The following is a 26962-nucleotide window of genomic DNA, read 5'->3' on the forward strand; positions in this document are numbered from 1 at the left end:
CTTTCCTAATGCTCTCAAAGACCTCTGTCTTTAGTTAGTTATCTTTGCCATAAGTTTATTTAAATTGCAATTGGATCTTCCAGATTCTGGAGGATTTTGTTGTCTCAAGAATTTATGGAAATATAACCCATTTAGGATGGAAGAGCTGCTAAACTAACCAAGGAATGACTGCATATCAGATTCTTTGTTCATAGTAGAAAGCCTGCACTAACAGGAACTACTTTAAGGAATGCTATAAGAAAATAGGTAAGTTTGTACATTCATGTTCTTTTCTTTTCTGCCAAGTAAGACTCTAAAATTACTAATACTTTTTTCACTCTCTCTCTCAGAATGTGAATCTTAGCCTGCATGCCTGCTACCATCAATCTTAGAAATCCTAAATATATAGGCACCACTTGAATTAATTTGAAATCTAAATTCTTTGGATTCTTTCTAACTGCATCAGATTAGGTAAATCAGCCTCTTGATCACAGCAAGTGTTTCAGACTTTTCTGAGGACTTTTGTAGAACTTAGGAACTCTGCAGAACTCTGCCTGCTTACAGCCAGAAGTTTCCAGTCAAAGCTTTCAAAGAACTGAATTTGGTTGTCTTCTGTGAAAAGAAAACAGCTGGAAGGCCATCTGGGGCTCTGAAAGGATGGACAGGATATAACTCATGGTGTCTCACGCTACAGAATTCATTCTCTATTCTTCATCCTTTATTCCCTTTTATCATCAGTTTATTAATGCCTCACCATCATCAGTGGAACACTGGAACAGGTTGCCAAGGGAAGTTGTGGATGCCCCAAACCTGGAAGTTTTCAAGGAGCTTTGAGCAACCTGAACTAGTGAGAGGTGTCTCTGCCCATGCAGGGGGGCTGGAGCTAGATGATCTTTAAGATCTCTTCCAATCCAAACCATTCTATGATCCTATGATCAACAAATTCCCTTTCTTGTTTTCTTTTTTTTTCCCCCTTTCTTGTTCTGAAAGGCTGTCATGAGAAAGTCTATGAGAAATTAAAGCTGCTTTTTTTTTCTACCATAAGGATCTTGTGGTAGCTTTTGGCATCTGAAATGCTTTCATTTCATCTAGTACTTTGCCACCAGCTTTGGGACTATGATGTCTGTCTACTTTTACTCAAGCACCATTTCACTCCCCAGTGTGACACAGATATTTATACATACACATCTAAAGTTCGGCAACTCAACAGAATGAATCAAAATCAAGAATGACTCAGTCCTTGGAGAATGTAGAAGAGGATGTTGCATCTAAAACTAAATCAAAAGTAACTAACACTGTGGCAAAAACTTCTGTGGACTGGCTTAAGCTATAAAAGAAGGGTAAGTCCACAAGACACCTTGAGTTGATTTCTTTCCAAAGGTCTGCCATAAATGGATGAATACCAGCTTTGTTTCTACCTTCCAAAACTTATTTTACGTTGATAACTGTGTTCCCCTGGTTAGACACCAACAATTAAAAATCAAGTAGTTAAACCTGATATTAATTTTTATACTGAACATTATATATTATGTACATAATACATTATAATACACATGCATATATTAGACATATATACATAATACACATCTACATTAGACATCAAATACAAAATACAGCTGAACGTCTGACATTTTACTATTTTTGCTGTGTCCATTATCTTCATCCTACAGCACTTCAGAGAGATTTCCAGCGGTGTTAGGATTACTTTAACACACAAATTGTAGGTTCTTGCCCTCCACCCCTTCATACTGTTTCTGCAATGGAATGGTTGCTTTTTTTGCATTTGGTGAGCAATGAAAAACAACTTCAGTAGGAATAAAAAGTTGACTGAACAAATTAATCAGGGAAAGGCTGAGGCTAATCTTGGTATCTCATCATGCTGGGTGTTAGTGGCATTGGTCTTATTTGCATTCCTTCACTGTCTAAAATCTATTTATTCACATGCATGGAAATGAATTAACTAGAACACTGGGAAATTCAGCGCTTGCAGAAGTGGAGAATTAATAATGTTGGGTAAGCAAGAGCAACAGTGCTGTGTAAACTTTCTCACTGTGGTCTCAACTGCACATGGCATAGACTGCTACAAAGGTGAATTGTGAGTATCTCATAATATTGGAGTATCTCCTGATAGGAACTTTGTAGACAACCAAGGCTCTTTTGCACCAATAACTAAGTTTTGAGGTCACTTGCAGAGGTGATGCTACATGAAGCTATTTATTGTCTATATTCTAATTTTTAGCTAATTAACCAAAAGTCCACAAAAGCAGTCACTAAGAAATCTGATCTGCCCTATAGTCCACAAAACTACAACTGTTTTGATAGGAAACTTCTCTAATTGAAAAAGTGACTTGGTATGGGAAACACTCTGCAAGGTAGATCTGCATTCTTCATCGTATTTGAAAATCACCTCTTATAACTGGAGTGAAAAAGCAATATATGTGAATGTATCTCACAGAGTGAGCTAGAGCATAAGGAATGTGTGCATCACCAAAAGGAACATTTACTAAAGATTTCAGATTTCATTTGAATAAATCCATTCAAGATGGAATAAGATTACGGAGTCATCAATCAGAAAGCCATCTGGAAGAAGTGGGAGATTTGTGGCTTGAGCAAAATAAGGTGATTTGACAGGGCATATGGAAGCCAAGCTCAACTCTCAAGTTTGGAGCCTGCACAACTGTTATGTCCTCAGAGCCTGAGCAAAGCCAACACAGCATGTGAAGGGGTCCTCTGGGTTTCTAAGTTGGATCTCACACTGTCTCAAGCAAATGCATAGAACAGTCCCTTTTAGAAACTGATCAAGGTCCCTTCTTGAAACTTGTTTTGTTTTCCTTCCCATTAATACATTAAATCAAACTGAGTAGGATTCAGGGGCTTTGTTTCATGTTCAACAAAATATTAGACTGCCTGGAGTATTAGTCCCTAAGAAAATTACCTTTTGCTAAGTACTTTATGAAACTGAGCATACTGTAAACTAAAGGCTGGTAACAGATAACAGAAGAAATCCGCTTTGCATTTTCCCCCTTTGTTTATATTCTTTCTTCCCCTTTTTTTTGATTTCTCATTTTCTCCTTTTTCTTCTGTGTAGACTCTGTAATCAGACTAGGGAAAAAAAGTATTTGAATATGATGTATTTTATCTTTTAGGCCTGTACATAATCTCTCTCTTGGACAAGATTTTCTGTGCCTGTATAACTGAAATAACAAATGAGCAAAAAGATTTATTTAGAAGGAAACAGAAGGCTTCTCTCTACACACCACAGAAGTCCTTGAATGCCTTTCAGTCCCTCCTCCTGAGAGGCACCTGAAGTACAGGTGGCCCAGAGGGGCTTGTCACAAGCTTGCAATGCCTGTGGCAAGTGCACATATGGGAACTGATGCTCTTCCATCACTAACACACCACCTGAACGCATCCAAATGTCCTTCTTTCAGAAGTCTCTCTCCTTTAAAAATGTTTATCACAGAAAGACAAAGAAAGCTAAAACAACTCCAGTTAAACTGACCTGAGTTAATGAACCTTATAATTTCATAGACATTACTGTGGAAAACTGGTTATTAGCATTATTGTCTAATTGGGAAGTCGTTCTACATCTGAAATGAATACTCAACATCACTTAAAACCCTCCTCCCTCTCACCATGTGCTCAAACCCTGCCAAGGTCCACATGGGAAGAAAACCAGTCCCATGACCTCAACTCCTCTATACAGACATCACTATTAACTCATGTACATCTGTTTAACTAAAATATCAAAACAATGAAGGGATTTAATTAACTTCAATAAGAGGTCCATAACTAAGTCTGTAAAAATGTGTGCCACCAATACCATTCTGTAGGTTACTTTTTTATTTTTAAGCCATATTCTTTGCACCTAACTGGAAGAAAAAGGAAAGAAAAAAAATCACTTATTTTGTGTAGCAACAAAAAGAATTATCGTCAGGTTGGCTTCAACATCTGTTTTGTGAAAGAGACATTATACGTTGCAAAACAAAGTCTTCTGGAAAAAAATTTGAAAACATTAACCAATTAAAATAATTTAACTTACATAATATTTCTACCTCCTGAATAAGCTCTGAAAGTATTTAATCCACAAAACACTTCAATATAATGGAAGTAATTACGAGGTTTGACAATTCTTATAAATTGAGCAGAGCGATTATCTGCACTTCATTAAGTGCATTAACATGTTGGGTAAAATACTTATAATCGTATCACTCAATTTACTGGCCTTAGCAAATGTTGTAATGCATCTCACAGGAAATCCAATATGCTAGCAAAGCATATTACAACACACCTGCTAGAGCATACATAAAATTACTGCCCTCTCCTGGCTAGTGTCTGAACACAGTAGTTAAGACAGTCTTTGGCTTATGGATTTGTTCTTTTTTCCCTTAATCCATGGGAAATTTTAAAAAGTTATCATATGCAACAGGGACAGCACTAAAGAGCTGGGCAGGCTCTGTTGAGTTATATGTCCTCTCATTATAACATGAAAGCCTGGGAACTCATGTCAAACTTCCATAAAATGGATGTTGGTTATTTCCTGGGGCTGCGTGATATCATTCTCCCTTTTCCTTCTGGGGCCCTTCTAGGAAAGCTGCCACTATGGGTTTCTCTGCATCCCAGGTAGCACTGGTGAAGTTCAGCAAGATGTAATTCTCCCAAGGGTTGAAACTCCTTAGAGGTTTCGGGATGAGCATGGTGTTTTACAGGGAATAGGATGTGCAGAAGAAAAATACAGATACACACACACATATCCCTTCAAAATAAGGGAAAGAAATGCGCAGCACTTCAATGGTCTCAGTTCTCAATTTGGAAATCTATTACTACCTTGTCATTTTTTATGGTTTTTTTTACAGGGTTTTGAAATTATGTTTCTCCTTCTATGACCAATTACAGCATTTTGGCAAGCAACCCAAGGAGAAGCTGACTTATGAAAGCTTATGAAGGGTATCCTGCATTTCTGTATATCACGTTCAGCATGTACATGGCAGGAAGTTTCCTGCACACATACAGCCAAAGCAGTATGCAGGGATTTACCTGCACACACCTCTGCTACTCAAGGGCATTGCTTTGTAGTTCACTCTCCTGATTAATTGTCTAGTCAAAACATCCTGCTTTAAATAACAACGTTAAAGAAAGAGACCAACATTTTTGTCAGAATTTTACCCATTAAAACAATTAGTTCTGTTTTGGTTTCTTCCAAGAAGTGACAAAAAGCCACTAGTCATTCTATATTGAAGAAATGCTAAAAAGCAGAGGAACAACCAGCACTATTTCCACCTTAGAAAGTCTTGGAGAGGTCAGTTTTGACCTAAGAAACAGTTTGTTTTCCAGTAAGAGGAAAAAAAAGTATCTTTTTGAAATATTTTAACTGAATTCTTTGGAGTTCTGTAGTCAGTTTATTAGGTAACAGAATTGAAGAAATGACTTGCAGCTGACTAAAAGGGTTAACCCAGTCTGAATGTATGCAGACTGATGCAAGCATGCAAGAGAGAGCTGTTACTGCTAAGCTATCCTGCTGCAGGTTTCATAGCAAACGTGTGCTTAGCGTGACTCAGTGCCCAATACAGCTCCCTACCCTTCAACACAGGAAAGAAAATAAATAGAACGAAGATGAGAATGTTGCTTTGGCATTTTCAATCATACGTTCTTAGCTTGTAATCTTGCAAGACTATTGTCTGCATTGTAACATTTGACTCATTCTACTCTTCTACACCATGCAGATGAGCAAAGCTCAAGTGCCTTGAGCACAGCCTATGAAAAACAAGTCGGTAACACCACAAACTGCTGCTTCTCATAGAGGCCCTGAGTATTTCTGTACTGGGGGGTGGCAGGGAGGAAAGATTAGCAGAAGTAGGGGAAGTCATAAAGAAATAAAACAAGAAGTGAATATCCTACTGATAATGCCCAGAACATGTTGGCGTTTATCATAATGTAAAGGAAGAATGAGAGTGGGCATCTCTTTAGTAGGCTGTGGCTTGGTTTGATTTTTATTTCTATTATCCTTTTTTATCTCAGACCCCCCCACACAAAAATCCCAGAAAGCCAATCATAATGCTAAGTTTGGTAGGGCTTAATCAGTTCTTTCAGTCTTAAAACATCTGCCATGAAGCTGCAACAGACTGAGGAGGCTTGACTATGCATACACCCTACCATTGCAGATGTAGTCATACATGTCACAGTAAAGTGCATAACATAATGTGCATAAAGTCACATATCATGTTCTGTAAATATACAGAATGAAGACTTATTATTTTCTTGCTATGCTTTATTTTCAGGGAAAAAAAAAAAAAAAAAAAACAATTAAAAAAAAAACAGACAACACTGTCTTCTTCAACAGCTTCCTGGATCTCAACAGAACTGCCCAAGAAGGTAGACCATGTATCATGTACATACATCACTTATTAAATATTCTCAAAATAGAACTTGGCCTAAGGAAGGAAAGCTGATTATTGGGCAGCATTAAGCTTTTTTTTTTTTCCTAACAGATATTACCATTTAGCCAAAATTGATTAAAATCTTGAAAATCACATTTGAATTTTATTTTTTCTTGTATTTTTAATTTTTTTATTTTTAAAATCAAAAGACATAATTGCAAAGACATCAGATGAAACACATTTTCTGTTTCATTTTACAGCTTCTAAAAAATAAAATGATACTGAAATCTGAAAAAAAAAAAAAGCTTCAGCTGAACTGTAATGCAGAAGTGAGCCTGTACAAAAAATGTAATGCAATTTTCCTCTGTCTCAATCCATTGTGAAATTATCACTTGTCAAAAGTTCAAAAGAAAGAGAAATTCCAAGTTTCATTTAAGGCTATTCTAATCCTGGAAAGACTTAATTTCCTCATTACATGGAACAACTATGTGATTCAGTCTACTGCTTCATGTATGGATAATAACAGGAACTGAACTTAGCACATGTTGAAAGTTACTAACCTTCACCCTCAAACTACCAGTAGTATTGGCTCAGTATGATCCTGCATAACAGGAAAATGTATGAGTTTAAAGCAGCTTGATGAACAAATGCATTCAGGAGGGCCATGTAAGATACATTTATAAGGCAAGTTCAAACCTCTTGGCATTCTGTTATTATTAGCATTTATGTAGAAAGTAACAGTAGTGACTAACGAAGCAGATCTATCAGCTTTGCAGATAGAATATTAAAGATCATAATAGAGTTTTTAGAAGAAAGACTTTAGGAATTTGGTATCATTAGGCAGAAATTGCAGAGTGGGGAGAGGGAAGAGACCCCTGAGGATGAAAAATAAAACAATAGAAACAAACTGTCAACATTCAGCACTGAAAAAGGCTAACAAACACATGCTCTAAAATTGTCTACTAAAGCTTGTTTTATATAACACAATGCTCTTCAAAAAATGCAAAGTATTAAGCAGAAGAATGGCAAAATTTGAAGACAGTATAAAATTATTTTACATAAACAAGAGCGGAGAGAGGACAGAGTATTCAGAAAGACAGATAAACAGCTGTATCACAGAAAAATATTGACTGTTGACAAATGCAAGGGAGTGCACACTGGCAGGAATACTTGGAATTGTTCACACACACCACTGAGTTCTAAATCAGCTGTAGCCATTTGTTAATAAACCATAAGTGTTAGAATAGATATTTTTTTGAAATAATTTGCTTGATACCCAGCAGCCAGCAGAAAAAGCTTAGAATTTGTCAGGATGTATAAAGAATAGTACTGCGCATAAAAATGAGATTACAATGACACTCCATAAATCAATAGCAAGGCTTTACTTGGAGTGTTCAGTCATGGCTACACAGCTTAATAGAGATATAAATAAAATACGGGATCCAGAAACGGACAACAAAAACTATTAAACTGCAATTACTTCATATCTTCTAACCCCAAGTTAAGATATGTAAGAAGACAGGCTATGAAGGAGGTTAACTGGATTTTCCTAGATAACATTTGTAGCTTCAAGAGAACATTTCAGTGGGTAAGTTAAAATGATAAAAAGAAGACATTATAATAGATATAAATTGCCATGCGTCAGGAAACCGAAACATCACCACTAAATACCTGGGGTTACAGAACACTCCTAGGATAGGTAATTCTGCCAGTAACTGTTAAGTAAGATTTTGGTACCTTTTTCTTCCATGTTATTGAAGCCACCACTGGAGACAACATACTGATTAGCAGTGTCTGACTCAGTCTGACAGGTCCAGTGCTTCAATGTTTGAAGTGCAGCCATAGATCATGAAATAACTAAGAGTATATTGTTAATAATCAATCATGAGGCATTTCTCAAGTGTTTTTTATGAGGTACAGGTCTCAAGGTAGAAAGTAGAGCTGCAAAAAACATTTAAAGTACTAGAAACCATTTGAAGACAGAAAGACACAGAAAAATGCAATTTTCTCAGGAAACTCAAGAGCCAGGAATTTCTCTTCCTCTCTAACTTCTCAATGTGAATGAGACTACTAAATTTCGAGCACTGAAGCAGAACACAGATTACAATCCAAATACCGTAGACCCTTTGTTGTGTTAACTAAAAAGAACTTGTAAATACAGCCCAAGCTCAAGTCACCATGATGCTTCCTGACACATCTGCTAGGACGGCGCCCTTTTGTACAGGCTTTCATAACAAAAATCTGTGCACTCTGGGGAAGTAAAACCCTTAAATGTTATGTTGCCAAAACTCACTCACACAGATTGATTAAGGAATATGCCATGTTCTGCATATTCAATATCTGATTCAAGTTGGACTTACAACAATCATTTGCATCACTGAGTTACAAAAGGTGCCATGATGAATCTTGTGTGAGAACAAGCTTTCTGCAGAAGTGACAAAACCAAAATTTTATTTTAAAAATAACAGGCAAAGGAGTTCTTAGTTCTTGACAAAGGAGAAAAAAAATATCTCTCCCTGCAGCATCTGTGAAGCTTCCGGGACTTACTATTGATAGATTTTTATTTTTTTTTTAAACAAATCAAGCACAACTAGCCTGGAAAATGAACCTTCAAAGTATTTCTTGTAGTTCTCCCCTGTCTTGCACCACAATAAAATCCTTGATGTCCCTTCTAGTATCCTCTTTACAAATACTTTCACTTACAACAAGAATATCCACTGGGATTAACTCTGTTAAAATCTACTTCCAGTTAAAGGGTTTGTGTGAAACTAGGTCATAAACAACCAGAATGGCTACATTTTTATTCAGATGTTTCCTAAGTATGCTTTACAGGATTTCTTTTCGTTATATGTGAAGTCTTTGCTCTAGGACTCCTTCACAGCAAAAGAGAGTCAAAGAAAATCAGAGAAGCTACAGGCTCTACAGTAATATGGACTAATACACAGAACAGCAGCACTTGAGAAATTTTATTTTTGTCATTGCAATGATCTGATGGTATATTAATAGCCATATGTTGATCCCACCTTTTATTTCAGAAATGTAGTAATAGTTTATATGTCCAAAAAGCACTCTTATAATCACAGAGATCTCAAGCATAGTATAGACTGTAAATTAAGCAGTGATCTCTAAATTTGGCCTCATATTTTAGGAAACTTCCTTTTAGAAAGATTTCTCTTATTGATTTAAACCCCAAATAAATATACTAGTACCTCCTAGTACTTTTAAATGTTTATTCATTTAATATTTAAAAAGTACAACTTACATCTTATTTGAAATGGTTTCTCTTAAACTAATGACTTCAGTTTATCGAGACTGAAACTTCTAATTCCCCTACTGCAGACAGCTCCGCATTTGAAAAAACACTTCATAAAAATTCCTATTAATTATGAACACTACATTATATTTCAACCAAAGTATGCTTTTAATCTAATAAGATTGCTCTCTTAAAATATCAACACATTGATAATTTTGTTTGCATTTTTACATTTTAAAATCTTGAACCAGATATCATGACTAAGCTAAAAGGTTCTACTAACAAGCTATTATTGCACTAAAAGCTGATTTATTTATTTTTTCTGGACATTTTTAATATTATTTGAATTTGCACTCACAACCAATGTAAGAATCTAGTGTTCACATGAAGTAAAACAAAAAAAAGTCATACAGTCCAATTACTTCTATAGTACTTATAGGATTAAGTTAAATATGTAAGTATACACATAAAGGTGCTGAGATCCTCCATATAATAATGAGCTTTTAATATTTATCTTTTTCAGAGTTTTCTAAATGTTCTAAATTCACCACAGTAGGCATCACTGTGAAAACATACTGATCCTTGCTCTGAGGAGTTTATTTGTCTCACCTTCCCAAAAGCTGGCAGCTTCAGACTGAGCAGAGAGTCAGTATCACAGCTATTTGGTAACTGCACTATATAAAAATAGCTAATGAACTCAGTCTTGACCAGAGTTCACACCCCAGCTGGCATGAGACAATACAAATCAGTGGCCAAATCAGGAAGTGTGAGGTCTTCCTACTTGGAGCCTTGTTGGCAGCCTCACAGCCAATCTTCCTGGGCATTTAATCCTTTGCTAAACCCTGTGAGATTCAGGGAGTATTCACTGACATCTTTCCATTTCATGCACATACAGAAGTCCCTATTTCTTGCTCAGGACTTCTTTTCAGAATCAAATTGCAAAATGTCTCCTGTGGAATAAAAGTAATTTGTACAAGTAGGGGAACAAGAGGAAATGTTTAGCATACATGCATATCCGTTGTAGCACAGGAATTGTAACTATGCTGAACTCAAGACTAAAGCCTACTTGGCACCTCCTTTGCCAACTCTCATAACTACATAGTTCACTCCAAAAGTATTAAAGTATAATAGTGGTTTCAAATATGTGACAACATTGCTTAGACAATTCATGAAAAAATTATATTGTCTGTAAATTACTTAGGCTTCTTTGTAATTGTTTCTGGCATTTTTTGTCATAATGTATTAAAAGCACCCCTATGAGAGAGATTATTTCTTGAACTGGCACAAGAAGAAGAAATCCGAACAGAATGCAACTCTTTCAAGTGTATACCTGTGTCATGCTGTTAAGGAAGCAAGGCTGCCTGTGTAACTTTTGCCACTGTGGTACATACTCTTTGGAGCAGGTACAAAATGTAGTTCCACAGAAACTTTTTGTCTTTTATTTTTTTCCTCCCCTGTAGATAGTGAGCTTTCTATCAGAGGTTTAAAAAGTGCCTCAACTGATTGACTGCAGAAGAAACCCCACCAGAACTACTAGAAATAAAGAAATTCCTCTTCCAATAATCACTGGAGGGTCAGAGAGCACGCCAGGAAATTACCACTGCATGTTTACTGCACCAAGATATCTCCCTAAAACTATAGAGAAAACCACATATAATTACAGCTGAAGAATATCATATTGATTAGCACCACTGGGAGAAATTAAAATGGTCTTTCATCATCAATCCCTAAAAATTACTCTGTTCTTTATCAGGTACTAATTGGTACAAATATTAAAAACTGCAGGAGTAATTTTCAAGCTTTTGCAATATTAATACACCTACCATCTGATTATGTAATTCTTCAAACATTACTTTGAAGCTATATAGCCAATTATATACTGTTGTTATTAATTACAGCTTGCAGCTTGAAATCCAGCATTATCAATAGAGTTCAGCTGCATAAATATAAAAGTGAAACTTAAAATTTAATTAAGCAGTTTCCCCTTTGTGAGGGGATGTTAGAATATTATTAGTTGTGAAAATTAATTTGTTAAGCTTGAAACCAGTCTTTAAAGCAGAAATATCTCTGCAAGAAAGGTTACATTTCACCTATTGTATTTCTTCAGTCTTCATGTTGCAAGATTTCTAATCTTCTGTTAAATAACGTCTTGGGGGACACACAAAATAAAAAGAAGTCTACTCATCATCTTACTTAACAAGATATAAAAAGCTTCAGCTTTTTATCAAAGATTATTCCAGAAAATGTGAATTAAATTTGGCAATCAATTTTATTTATTTACAAATTATCAATTAATAATCTAAGGTAAGAGGAAAGGTTACACATTTTTATTTTCCTGATGAATCCTCCTTCCCCTCTTCCCACTAAACTTTCACTTTATCCACTGAAAGCTTTAGATGTTCAAAAGATATTAAAGGTAAGAAGTAATCCAATAATGTTGAGAGAGGCAGAGGTACAGTGCACCACTATAGACATAGAAAAAACCTGACAAGAGACAAAGATGACCTAAGAACTAAGCCAAAGAAATGTCACACACCATTCTTTATGTAAACAAAGTGCAGCTAGCTATGCTGAAGCCTGAAACAACTTACCTAAATGCTACTGTAGCATGAATTCAGTAAATGTATTCATTACAATTAGGTATGTAGTTATTATTGTGACTGTAATGGTATAATATTATGTAAGATAATAAAGTAACTGTGGTTCCTTCTCAGAAAAATACTACTAACTGCCATACACCAGGATAAAAGGAGTACTGAAAATTACAAAATCCTATTCTTAAAAACAACCATTCAGGGGTACACACTGTATAAAGTACACTATTCTCTTCTGGGGTAAAGCTGCCACAAAATTATGTCATTTTTGCTCAGTCTATGACTGAGTCCTAAACCCTCTTTGCTGTCATCTTTATACCTCTGGCAAGCCATGCAAAACCAACTCACAAGGAAAAAAAACAATAATTCTGAAGTTCCTCATCTGTTCTTAATGATCAGCTACAGCTCCCTGCTGTTATAGTTTTCTCCTCCTCTTCTGATGGTTTTGTAAGTGTTTCACTGCCAGTATCCATCAGTGCTTGTGTCAAATTTTCGTTGATCACTAGTGGAGATAAAATCTGTGAGGTGGTATTTCGTATACTATTTGTGGGTTTGTTGCATTTTCCAGTACATATATTGCCCTTACTGAGCAAGCATTCTGACCCCAAAGAGATTTGTTTTTGTATTGTGTAAAAAAGCGAAAAGGATCTCATTGTTTTGTCTCTGATGGTAAATTCATTTGGTATGTAACAGCAGGGGGAATGAACCATTAAAAGAAGTCTGATTAGAGACTTTCAAACATTTATTTTGTCAAACATCATTAAGAGCAAAGTAAATAGAAGAGCAATATTCAGTGTGACAGTTTTATGAGGACTTGGTAAAGTGTGCTTCTTCTTTTCCCCTTTTTTAGTTTGCTTGTTATTTTGGGGTTTTTTTTCATGAAGCAAGTTTTTTTCTTTTGGATGCTTAAACTCTTAAGCATTATCATTTTGTATTAATTCAATCCTTTGGTAAATGTACCAAAATGATCTGATCATGATGCCAAAATTATTATAGTGATATCACTGATTTACTTAGTAATGAGAGTAGAAAATTCTATATATTTAATCATTGTCTTCAAGCAATAATGCATGGAAGAATGCATTGGAGTAAGTACCACTCCCTATTCTCCTTACAATCATTGTCATGTGAAATATTTAATTTCAGCTGTGCTTTGTCCCAGACAGGATCTTTGTCACTAAAATGCAAGCAGATTCTGATATATTCTATGACATGTCAGGGAGACACCACTTTGACCTTTTCAATATTCCACATTTCTTCTGGGAGCCTGTTCGTTCCTTTCTACTTCTGTCACTGATCAAGACAGAGAATTTGAACAGACGGTAATTCAAACTGGAAATTAGAAGCAGAGTCAAGCTCATGACAAATCAGTACCTGAAATTACAAGTCCATTAAGTTAATCTCTATTTTAACAAATATTTAAAATCCTACCCCTTCTTAACTGACTGAAGAAATTTTATTTAAAAAACAAAGTTTTCCTATTAATATCTTCCAAACTGCTATCTCACATTTTCTCGTAGGCACTGAAGTTTTTTTCAGAAATGAATACATCAACTTGTTTAACATACTTTCCTCAAATGTATTGCTTTACATTTTGGTTATCTTCAAATTCATTTTGCTTCCAGTTGTTGGTTACTTATCTTAAACATAATGTTAAGTACTTAGAAAGGACCTGAGCTGCCCTATGCATTTACAGACCAGCAACACAGGGGGAGAAATGTCCCAATTAAGTTCCTTAATACACAGTTTATTAACATAGACATAGTAAATTTTGCTGTTTTATTTGCAGTCTTGTACCATGTGATGACTTTTATAAACCTACCTAGACACTGTAGTCTCAGACCTCATGAGAACGTCCATTTTAAAAGCATTTCCAGCCTTATGGTTCAGGTGAAAAGTCTCAGAACAGTGGATAATAGAATCAGGCTGGAAGGAACATTAAGGGATCATCTGATCCAAGTCCCAGCCCCAAGGAAGGTCTAAGTACACTTATATAATCCCTGGGCAGATGTTTGTCTGATGCATTCTTCCAGATCCTCAGCAATGGAGACTCCAAAATGTCCCCAGGCAATCTGGTTTAATGCTTTAATGTCTTAACCTTTAAAAGGAACTTCCTCCAAATCTAAACAGAATCATGCCAGAGATTAATTCCATTACTTCTATTTATATACACTTCATTTGGATGAACAAGTGGTCCTCTACCTTTCTGTAAAAGCCATTTGTCTATTTGAAAACACTATTTACCATCACCTTCCCTTTTTAGACAACTTTACTTCAGGCTAATGAGCCACCTTGCCCAGTCGTGATTGTCTTCATTCTTACTTCCTGAGTCACCTTCTGTGAAGTGAGGGTCAGAAACTACTGAGTCAAAATGCAGTTTCACAACTGCCAGGCAAATCGGTAGATTACTCAAATTATTTTACAGATTATATGCCTGTCTACATGTTCCAGTAAAACATCAGGAATATAGTCAGGTTATAATTTACTATCATGCTCAGATCTCATTTTTTGAGATAGTATTTTCTGACCAGGCTTTCTGTATTCTTCATCATACAGATCCTTTCTGCTAAAGCACAGTGCTTTGCATTTCTCTCTTTGATTGCATACTATTTTTTCAGACCATATCTTCAGTTTTGGATGCTAAGAATCTATTCCAATACCTTCCTAGTCCTTCTCAGCTTGAAGTCACCTCCAGATTTTGCAAGCATATCCTTCATTCCAAGTCCATCTGGACTAAACATGAAAATATTAGCTCTTACCGGATCCAGCACAAACACCTGCCAAATACCACACAACACATTCTTCCTTTTAAGCAGAAATCATTGCTAATTACACTGAGCAAAGTTTTCTAAATAGGTTTGCATCCAGCCTATATTATTTTCACCTAGATCATAATTCTCAAATTGGCTGACAATACTGGATGTGACAACTGAGATAACACTACTAAATTCAAGAGATATGACACCACGTGCTGCTTCTTCAGCTATAAAGCTGTTATCCTGTCAAAGAAAATAATTAGATGACTTCAATACCATTTGTTCTTAACAATTCTGCACTGGCTACTGATCATGTCCCTTTTGGAACATACAATTTACATAATTATTTATTTCAACATCTTTCTAGGAATTAAAAGTTACTTGTCTGTTCTGTCTCCCCTCTGCAATCCTTCATCAGAACCATTCAAGTTCCTGGTACCCATAATACTTGATAAGTTGTTATTAATCAGGTGCTTCTGTAGAAACTGTAAATCATAACTGAGTGAGAGGAGAAAAAAACCACCACAAATTAACACCTTTTATGCTTCTTGGTTTTACACAGATCTTGCAGCGTTTAGGACACCTATTCACGAACTTAATTGCTTTAGATTGACAATTCTATTAATAATATTTAATTAATCCTATTAATATTGTTTTTAATCAAATTACAGTAGTCTTTTTTTATTCTAGGACTGGCACAAACTCAAATCATTATGATTGTAATAAAATTACAGTTGTTCTTGCACCCACCTGAAGAACTCTCGTATTTCTGGAAATGGGACACAGTATATAAGTCCTGAGCAGTTTATTTATCTACTTTCACTACTCATCAGAACTAGCTGGGCTCCAAATGGTATCAAGAAAGTGATTTTCAGCCAATGAACTCCTCAGTGAATCTCTGGGGAAGCCAATCCAGTCACTTCTGCATTTGACAGAATAGATAAAACTGTCCCTTTTATATATGAACTGTAGAAGAATTCTCCATGCCTTCACTAACTCCAAATCAAGCCATTGTATTGTAGTCAGCCTTGGCTCTCCCAGGAAGACATCTAAGATATGACAGTCTTGATTCAAAGCTAAAAACGGAGTATTTATTAGTTAACTGGTCAAGTATATTATACACTCTGGTTCCCTAGTGCCATGGATTACTGCATTTTTCTTACTGCCAAATTGTTGAGCAATCGGTAACACTTACGGTTCAAGCATAAGCCCCTAAGACAAACATGAGCCTTCATATGTGATTGAGATGGTCCTTATATTTATGTGCAGTTATTAAAAATGGAAGATAGTATCATATTACTTCACCCAAGCTAACTTGACAGACCAAGAGTTCATATATATATACACACACACACACACCTTGAAATTCAAATTCAGCAGATTAATACAGACTTTCTGAGGAAGATCAGAAAGGCTGTTTGCATTTATGTGGGGTTTTTTTGAGAGGATATTATTTTGTGTCATTTAACACTGAATTGGAAGACTAACTCTGCCCTCTTTCAAACCACCTGCTACTCATCATCTTCCTTGGTGTCCAAAGACTAGCGCTCCTGAGAAACAGCCATTTTCTTCAGTCCAGAAATAACCATGGGTGTGGGGGGGGAAAATAAAAGATCTGGGTGACTTAAATATACTTCCCATAATAATGCCTATTTATATAGCATATTTCATCCTGAAGAAAAAACAACAAGGGTATGTCTTTGTACTTCACAGATTTTTTTTGTTGTTTGCCAAATTCATCAAAATTAAAAACCTGAGGTGTCTCAGTGCTGGAACATGGAAAATGAGATCTCCTTGGATTATGATTTTCCTAAATTAAATGAAGCACATCTCCTAGAATCTGGCTGTAATTCAGTTGGTGGTTGCTTTTTGCCCATTAAGGAGCTCCCCTTTCCAAATGAGGCAAAACACACATATTTTTTGCCTCTCTCAGGAGCTCATGTTAAATTACTGCCAGAACAGTCACTTTGGCAGACAAGCAAGCAGCAAAATCACCCATAAACACCTCCACTTCAGCCCAGGAAGCACGCCTGCAGGTGTTATGATCACTCAGCAATGCCCTGTAACCTGGCAGCTATAAATAGAAAACCTGATCATCACACTCACCGATTTCTCGGGAGATCTGGGTGAACGCCTCCACGCCGCTCTCGCCATAGTTGCCTTCGGAAGCCAGCGTGGACACGTAGTTCCACCCAAGGGCCGTCACAATATCCACCATGGCCTGTGCTTGGTAGGAGTCTGGTGGGACCACTCGAGAGAAGAAGTCGTATCTGGTGTTATCGCTCAGCTCTGGAGCTGTAGATGCATAGCTGATTTGAGGTATCTGCAAATAGAATGAGAAGTCATTCAAGCCAATCCAATACCATTTTACACTGTATTTTTGTATGTCTGAAAGGCCTAGAAGAGATTATGCACAAGCATTGCACAGAACTGTCTCTTGATTTAACCTAATCAACTGATCAGGAAGCATCTCTGATTTTATAAAATGTTGGTCAAGTCTTATTGTATAACACTCTCACCAAGAAATAATGCATTCTGCTTTTCTCCAGATGTCCTGATTCTTGACATGTTAAGTGTAACAATTTCTGACTTTGATAGGAACAGGTGAAAAAGAAGAAGAAAAGAAAAAAAGAATTCTTACTGTTACTATAGAAGATTAAAATGTCAGTTTTTATGACTGTGACTTTTAAAAATACTTCATTTAAAGAATAAAATGTAGGCTATTTTAATAAGGTGTCGTGCATGATTTAAGAATATGGAGACTATTTAGTTAATACCAAAAACTATCTGATGAAAAACTTTTTTTTTTTTTTAATTATCTGTATACAATGTACATATAGAGAAGGAAAAAAGGTACAAGGGCAGTGAGGTAGAAGCCTCCACAACTCTTATCTTAAAATAATAGTTTATATCAACATCCAGAAAAAGCTGTCAGTAAGCAATATTCAATTACACTGAAGAGCATTTTGCTGTAAGAAAGTTTAATTAACATTTCTGATCACTTAAAAGGGGAGTTATTTTCTTATTTAAAATGGTAAAACTGACAGAATAGTCACTAGGTCAAAATGAAAGACACTCCAAATATTGCATTACATTTGTAATCTATATTAATAACAGGTGCTTAATTCACATCTTAAAAACATCAAATAGTCTTCAAGAAAGCAATCTGGACAGAGTTCCTAAACTGATTCTGTTGAGAACCAAATTCAGCAGTTGCAGATAACAGGTGATCTGGTAAATATTCACTGTCATACTAGATGCTACAGTAGAAGAATTCAGTGCAACTCTTAGGTCCTGTACAGTGCTTCCTCATCAGCACAAACTACAAAGGGATTTGAGGCAAATATTAGGTATTCAAGGATTCTGGTCATTAACTGTATCTGCAAAGACAGTGTAGTCTTTTGCAGCCTGAAAAAACAGTTTCTAGCCCAAGGGATGGCAAAATCATTTCAAAGTCAGAAGCAAACAAAATAAACTCTTATGTACCTTGGCTATAGTCATCTTTAAGAAATTTTCTACTTGTGGAAACATCTCAGAATAAATAATCTGAAAGGCTGCAATAATAACAACCACAGAGAACAGAAAAATAGGACAGGGAGGATCACAGAAAGAGTGAGCTAAAGTTTATATCTCATGGACATCAGTATTCCTAACACAGCAAAGATCCACCAAATATAAATAAAGGATAAATTGCCCTTACAAAACTTGCTTTGTACAAATTCACTTTCTTTCAGATAAAGAGATTTTGGCCTGTAATAACACAATTATGCGCACTTACAGCACGTACAATTTGCTTTCTAAATTTTCTCTTTAAAGCAGTCATTTTTTTCCAGAAGGAAAGCTATTTCACAAACACTGCAGCATTGTCGCTTTGCTGGAAGTTATTTCATCAATAATGTTCATAAAATCAACACCAGTAAGAGAACTTTCAGACAGACACTTTACCATTGAAAATCTTGAAGTCTAGACCACAGAGTTAGATCCATTAACTTTCTCAGTTCCTGTTTCTCTTCAGACATGAGATTAATAACAAATCCTAGATACGTGTTTTTAGGAGAGCCATTGGTATAACACAGTAATGTGATGTTTCAGATCAATACAGATCTTCTGTGTTCTATGAATATCACTTATCTGGGGCCTTGGAAAATGCAGAGAAGAGATTCTTCTTCCCTACTTTTCAGCTCTTTGTATTTCAGCTTCTTCTCTAGAAGAAGTTGTAATAACTGTGGAAGAAAGCAGGAGGCTAGTACAATCCAAATCAAATGCTTGGAAGTCATTTGCCATACTCAATAGGCTTCAACCACCACTTTTTAACTTCTTCCAACTTCTTGCTATCATGAAAGAAGAATATTCCATGTAAAAATAGGGGAAAAGACACTCTCTAAATCGCAAGCCATCCTGCAGTTTTGAGAAAAATGTTTGGTGCAATAGGATATGTAGTTATTTTCCTTATTTCTTTTTGTATACATCCCTCACAGTCAAAGACACTTTACATTCAATGATTTTCTTCCCAAAACTGCAGATCTCCCACCCAGAAATACCTCGTGGATTTCCTTCTGTGAAAACATTTTATGCAAAAGTAAACAAACTTCATCTCCTGTTTTTAAATGTACAATTGTATACAGTAGGGCACTGAAAAATGGCTTTAAAATTTGAAGATTTGGGGTATGTTCCAATAGTTACACAGCTATTGAAAGGACTTGGAATAACACTCAAAGAAATTGTTTGGCATGAGGACAAATTGTTAGGATTTAGTGGTTCAATAATCCATGAATGAAAAATACATACATTAAAAGGTAACAACTCTAGTTATGGACTGTAGGCTTAATAAACCATTTTACATGTCTCCAAGCACATTTTACAAGATAAAGCATAATGCTGCCTAAGCAAGGGACTAGTTATGCTCCATCAATTCAGTAATATGTGCTTTTAAAACTCCCTAAATACAGACTGTATTCATACTTTAAGTTCCACTGGTCCCTTGAGAAGTAAATTTGCATTTTGAAGGAGACCTGCAAAGGGGTTTTATATTTCTCATTATAGATTTTTCAATCTAAATTTTGAAAATTAAATACAATATATGTCACATTTACATTTTATGTAAAAGCTACATAGCACTGTTAATTGTGTACTTCTTTTTCTTTTTTTTGGGGGGGGAAGGAAAAGAAAAAAAACAATTATTATATAACTACATTTGAATCTGTTGTCATACAACAGCTGTCACATTCACTGGCAGTGGCTAAAAGCATTCACTTTGAATATTCACTGATACTATTTTTCTATTCTTTCCTACCCTATGGCTTGGCTGCTGCCCTATAATCTACTAATAAACTCTCATCTTTTAGTGGGTGAAAGACTTGAACTCTCTGAAATTATTCTACAGAGGAATTCACATAAGCCTTATTTTAATCACTTTTTTTAAGCTTCAGGTATTCATCAAATGTTTCAAAATAAACACTTACAGTATGGTGCTTTGAAATATTACTCAGTTTTAGTTACGTATTGGTCTTAAACCTGGTGCATATTGTACTACTGCTGGAACTACCAGCAATCCTTCAGTCCTTTAATCTAAATCAGTGGTGGCTTCATCTCATTCTACTATCTAGTCACTGGCATTGGAAAATGATTGTGCATGCTTAAAAAAATAAAACAATTTTGAAAAAAAAAACAAACAAAAACTAAACCAAAAACCTGCTGAGAACTAAGCAGACAGGCTCAGCCTTGAAGATACAACAGAAGCCAAAATCAGCAGTTAATTTTATCTTTCTTTTTTTCTTTTTAATCTTTTTGTATGCATCTCCAAGATTATTTAGTGTCAATCTCTAAAGATCTCGCCTTCCCAGAGGATTACAGAAGACTAACTGTCCACAAAGTGTGACTGTGGCAGCACTTCAAAAGGGGAACATCTGTACAAGACATCCACCAAGCATTCCTACAGAACAGATTTCTATCCCCTGATAGAGAACATGTAGACAAATTCACAAGTGCCAAAGGCAGCTAGTGTAACTTTTTTTTAATTTTAGCCAAGTGGTAAACCACTGTCGGTCCCCTATACACTCACCACTCTCAAATCCAGGACTATTCATAGGGAAGCACTACCCTGGATCTGTTTGATAGGTCCAGTGCTGGGATCCAAACCCAAAAACATAGAAGCATTGTACTGAGGACAATAGAGAAAAGGACATGACCTAAGTTTGTCCTTCCAGCAAAGCATCTTCAACACAGCAGGAAGTTCTTGGTATGCCTTCTCTTCAATGACATACTGCTCAAGTTTTGGACAGAAGTTCACTGGAACCTTTTTTATTGAGCTTTCAAATCTATTTGCATGCTACATTTGTCAATGTAAAGTATCAGCTGGCCACTTCAAATGCCATCTTCCTTTATACAGCCTTCCAGCTGAAAGCATAATTTGAGAACAGAGTAGCAGACAGTGAAATGAGCTAAGCTCATAAGTAAAAAGACCTGAGAAAGGATCAACAGTAATTTTGAACATTACTGGTTACAAGTTACAGCAGTAGCCATGCTCTACAGTCAGCCAGCGCCATGGGCTTAAATCACTTGCATCTTCAGTTTCCCTACCCACTCAGTCCTACCACTACTAAATTTAACATATCAACTAGCATTTTATTTCCCTTCTCCATTCTCTCATCACTGAGCAGTCTTTTTTTCTTTTTTTTTTTTTCAGAAATATTAGCAATAGTAGATTAAAATAGTAATTAAGTTAAATTAAATTAAATTAGTAGATTAAAAATAGTCATAATTGTAGCTAACAAAGTCAATAAACCTTAGGGCAGTGGCTGCTCAAAATCACTTGGCATTTTACCACCAACTGATAAAGCTTGCAAAAGAGTAAAAGTGCTTGAAATAAAATTTGACTGTAGAAACACGTTTTCAACTTGGTGATATTTTTGAATTTTAAATGTCTATCATTAATCATTAATGGTCCTCTCTTTTCAAGATTTTTATTCCCTCTTCTGTACAGCAAGAAAGAGGTCTTTGTGAGTACAAAAACCTCACAGCAGTGAAATGAATCCTCAGGGCCTGGGTATTGAACAGTTGCTGGGTAAGAGCTGAGGTCACTGTATTTTAGCTATTAGTTGCATTTGTAAATTGCCATCAGCCCTAGCATCATCTTAGCCTGCTTTCACTTCTGAAAAACGTGTCAGCCTGCAGTACAATAATACTAAAGTCATTCAGGGTAGACATTCAAGATTCAAAAGAGTTGATGAAGCTTAATAACATCTTACAATATACCAAACAAGAATTGAAATCTTCTTTTTCATTACTAACTGTAGGAAGAGATGAAATGCACCCTGACACTGCCCATTTCTTTCCACTGACTATAAAAGGAGCCTGGGAGATTAATTCAACTGTTATACACACTTGTAGAACAATAATGTAAACAGCTACATGCCTTCCCTAGATCTCACAGTCCCACTCATTTTGGCTGTTCACAACTATTGAGACATCTCTGCTCAGCTAATGATCAACTTCCTTCTGCCATGTCATCTTTCAACCTATCACAACAACAACAAAAAAATGAATAGGCCACCCATGCCATCATTAGGGACCTTGCTTCATTACTTTTCAGAACAAATCCACATTAAATCATCCTGGGACAATATAATACATTAAGACTCAGTAATGTCATTGGAGATGTGAGATGCCCCATTCATTGTACAGAGTAGGTGAGCAGGGTGACACCTTGCCAAGTCCACCAGCTACAGACCAACTCTGCTACAGTTGATGTTGTGGAAATGTTTCAGCATATGAAGTTTTCTGATTCAGCCTCTTTCCAGCCAACTCCTGGTTGAAGCGGTGACGGTCAATGGCAGCCTTGGCTGCAGTGATCATTAATACCTACCAGGACCAGAACCCTGGACTTCCGCAGGGCCAGCTTTGGACTCTTCAATCAATTATTATTAAAGAAGTCCCATGGGACAAGGTACTAGATGGTAAATGGGCTCAAGACAGTTGGTCAACATTCAAGGGCCACTTCTTGCAAGCTCAAAATCATAACATCCCAATGGGTAGGAAATCAAGTAAGGGAGCCAGGAGACCCACATGGTTAAACAAGGAACTGCTGGGCAAACTCAAGTGGAAAAAGATAATCTATGGATCATGGAAGGAGGGGCTGGCCACTTGGGAGGAATACAGGTCTGTTGTCAGAGAATGTAGGGAAGCAATAAGGCCTCCTTGGAACTAAACCTTGCTAGGGAGGTCATTGCTAGGCCACCCTCCATCATCTTTGGTAAGTTGTGGGCAAAAGGAGAGGTGACTAAGGACTGGAGGAAAGTACATGTCACTCCAGTCTACAAGAAGGGCAAGAAGGAGGACCCAGGTAACTATAGACCAGTCAGCATCACCTCCATTCCTGGAAAGGTGATGGAACAACTTATTCTTGGCACTATCTCTAGGCATATCAAGGATGAGGGGGTCAGTAAGAGCAGTGAACATGTTTTTACCAACGGAAAGTCATGTTTGACCAACCTTATAGCCTTCTATGAGGAAGTAACTAGGTGGATAGATGATGGTAGAGAGGTAGATGTGGTTTATCTTGTAAAAAGATAAAAAAGCATTTGACACTGTCTCCCACAGCATCCTCATAGATAAACTGAGAAAGTGTGCTCTTGATGGTCAGGTAGTGAGATGGATCATGAACTGGTTGAAAGGAACAAGTCAGAGAGTTGTAGTCAATGGGGCAGAATCTGGTTGGAGGTGTGTGACTAGTGGAGTCCCTCAGGGGGTCGGTACTGGGACCGGTGTTGTTCAACATCTTCATCAACGACCTGGATGAGGGTATAGAATGTACCCTCAGCAAGTTTGCTGATGACACTAAGCTGGGAGGAGTGGCTGACACACCAGAAGGCTGTGCTGCCATTCAGAGAGACTTAGACAGGCTGGAGAGTTGGGTGGGGAGAAACCTGATGAAGTTCAACAAGGGGAAGTGTAGAGTTTTGCATTTGGGGAAGAGAAACACCATGTCCCAGTATAGGTTGGGGGCTGACCTGCTGGAGAGCAGGGTAGGAGGAAGGGAGCTGGGGGTCCTGGTGGACAGGAGGATGACCATGAGCCAGAAATGTGCCCTTGTAGCCAAGAAGGCCAATGGCATCCTGGGGTGCATTAGAAAGGGTGTGGTTAGTCAGTCGAGAGAGGTTCTCCTCCCCCTCTATTCTGCATTGGTGAGGCCACATCTGGAGTATTGTGTCCAGTTCTGGGCCCCTCAGTTCAAGAAGGACAGGGAACTGCTTGAAATGAGTCCAGCGCAGAGCCACAAAGATGATGAAAGGAGTGGAACATCTCCCTTATGAGGAAAGGCTGAGGGAGCTGGGTCTCTTGAGCTTGGAGAATAAAAGACTGAGGGGTGACCTCATCATCATCATTACAAATACGTTAAGGGCGAGTGTCAGGAGGATGGAGCCAGGCTTTTTTCAGTGATGTCTAGTGATAGAACAAGGGGCAATGGGTGCAAACTGGAGCACAGGAAGTTCCACGTAAACATCAGAAAAAAACTTCTTTACTGTGACAGAGCACTGGAACAGGCTGGCCAGAGAGGTTGTGGAGTCTCCTTCCCTGGAGCCATTCAAAACCCTCCTGGACGCCTTCCTGTGTGATGTGCTCTGGGTGATCCTGCTCTGGCAGGGAGGTTGGACTAGATGATCTTTTGAGGTCCCTTCCAACCTCTAAGATTCTGTGATTCTGTGATTTCACTATGCGGACGAGCAATTTGTGACAATATATTTTGCCAGCAGATGTATATATGTATTCATTTACATTTATAAACATGTGTCATTCTAAACTATATTTATTGAGACATATACACGTGATGCTCTCACTGTATGTAAGGACACTCAACCACAGTATTTATTTTCTGTCCAACAACTCATCTTGTCCAGAAATTACCACAGATTTCCACTTTCCCCAGAAATATATGTTCATATCAACTACAGCAAAAGTAAGAAAAAATAGGTATGCTTTTCACCTATAAGAATGCAATGTAAAATGCATTTAGTTCAAAAAAATCTTAGTAGAATTTAAAAGCTTTGGAAAGGGAAAGAATAAAAGGATAATCTGAAAGCTGCCATTAGCTGTTTTCACTTGGAAAGCAGGAATATTTTTAAATCCTTTTGAATTATTCCAAGTCATTCTATTTGTAGTAAATATCACAGCAGTTCCTGTCAAGGGTGTTTGCAATTCACACACCTAATGATGAGGCGCTAATGCTAAGGTAGTTTCAAATCTTTTGGAAGTTGCCTATATGTTTATATAAATTCTGTGCAAAGATACAGGCTTTGTGATAAAATGCAACATAGATACTGCTATTTTTTCCCTCAAACACAGGGACAGATCCATCACACCTAAATGTTTCTGAGCTGCGATGGGTAAATTACTTTATTCTTTCTTTTCACTTCCTATTACTCTTTCACTGGCTTTCCTTTTTTCTGTTGCCATCAGTTTCCTTCTGAAGACATATTCCTGAGCAGAATATATCTTCAATGAGCTGCACTGATCTTTTCATGAGAAAAGGACATAGCTGAGAATCAATGCAGCATGGCTTGTTGCCAAAAAAAATATTTCTGCAACCATCATAGGTTGGTCTGGTACGTGAAAAATTACAGAGGCAGATGCAACCGCCAGCCTAGTGGAAATATGAGGATAAAATCAAACGTGCAAATCCTCTTTCATTACTGTTTTTCTCTTGTGTTCCTCTGCAAACACAGTAATCATGTGTCACACATTCTGAGGTAACCTCTGGTGGTCAAATGGTCTAGCAACTATGGTATTCTGAATAAAACTGAATTACCCCAGATAAAACAATTTCTTACAGTTAATACAAGTGAATGTATAGTATCAGATTATGGGATGAAAAAATGTTAAAGCTTCATTGCATTATCTTCCATCCTGACCAGCCTGAAAATATCTTTCATAAAGCCTAACCAGATGTGCTACAGCAATCACGTTTCAGGTTGTCACCTGCTGTGCTGCCCTGATAGACAAGTTGGGACAAAGGAGGAATGTATATAAAATGAAGTGTTCAATTTTGAGAAGTAGTTTCCTTCCACTGGGTTGAAGTAGGTCAGGGACTCATTAGAAGTCATTAGTTGTAATTGCACAGAAGGGATAGTATAGAAAATAATATTAATAATAATAAAAACAACAACAACATGATATCACAGTCTCTAATTCCACACTAGATGCAGCATCTACAAAACAAATTCACCACTCAAAAAAGTCCGGGTCTCTGTGCTGTGTGATACACTTTAGGGCAAAAACATTAAAAGAATATTTACGCATTATGAACATTTTTGCAGCTGAAGTACATCTTGTCACACTGTGCATTGCTGTGTAACTCCAGGAGGATGAGAATCCATCTAAGGACAGCTTGAACTGTCATCAATGTTCTGTGCAAGAGAGTCTATTGATAAATGTTTAACAATTGCATTTTCTCAGTAAGAGAGCTCTGTTCTGTTATTTCCACATCATTTTGCTTCTCTGAAAGCCAACTACTTTAAGCAGTTGCACATTAAATTATCCACCATCTGTAGGAAGCCTTTTTAAATATTTTAAACCCAGATGATGTCCAAGCACTGACTGATAAACTGCAGAAGCAGCAGATCAAATTATTAGCATTCATACTTAGATCAAATTGCAAGGAGGGGGTCAGAGAGGCACCTTGAGCTTGGGAATGGCTTCTAGCTCTTCCTTCACAGTTTCTTATGTTCTCCAATCACCAGATCAAATGGCAAGCCAAAGATGGTCAGATAGCTTCAGGGACTTCTTAAACTATTAAAATTTCTTTTGGGGAAACCCATACTTAATTATGCATATCAATATGTTAGTCTTGTGTCAATCTCTCCTGAGCACAGTATGAACTCTGATATTTCAAAGTTTTTTTAGTGCTGCTTTCCTCATTAGAGCTTGTCATATCACTGTCTGGAACTGTAATCTCTTTTGATGAGGTTGAGAAAATATACAAAGATGTGCATTACTTTGGGTCTGAAC

General features: G+C 36.8%; 1 protein-coding gene across 1 annotated transcript in view; it reads right to left on the reverse strand.

The window, feature by feature from the left end:
* The window catches only part of GRM8 (glutamate receptor, metabotropic 8), a 339426-nt gene that overhangs the window by 256235 nt on the left and 56229 nt on the right, over positions 1–26962 (reverse strand). The window contains exon 2 of the mRNA XM_010003390.1: positions 17066–17282. Within this exon, the coding sequence (XP_010001692.1) occupies positions 17066–17282 (217 nt within the window). The remainder of the gene's footprint in view (positions 1–17065; positions 17283–26962) is intronic.

This window comes from Chaetura pelagica, unplaced genomic scaffold (assembly GCF_000747805.2).
Source record: "Chaetura pelagica isolate M959 unplaced genomic scaffold, ChaPel_1.0 scaffold57, whole genome shotgun sequence".
Taxonomy (NCBI): Eukaryota; Metazoa; Chordata; class Aves; order Apodiformes; family Apodidae; genus Chaetura; species Chaetura pelagica.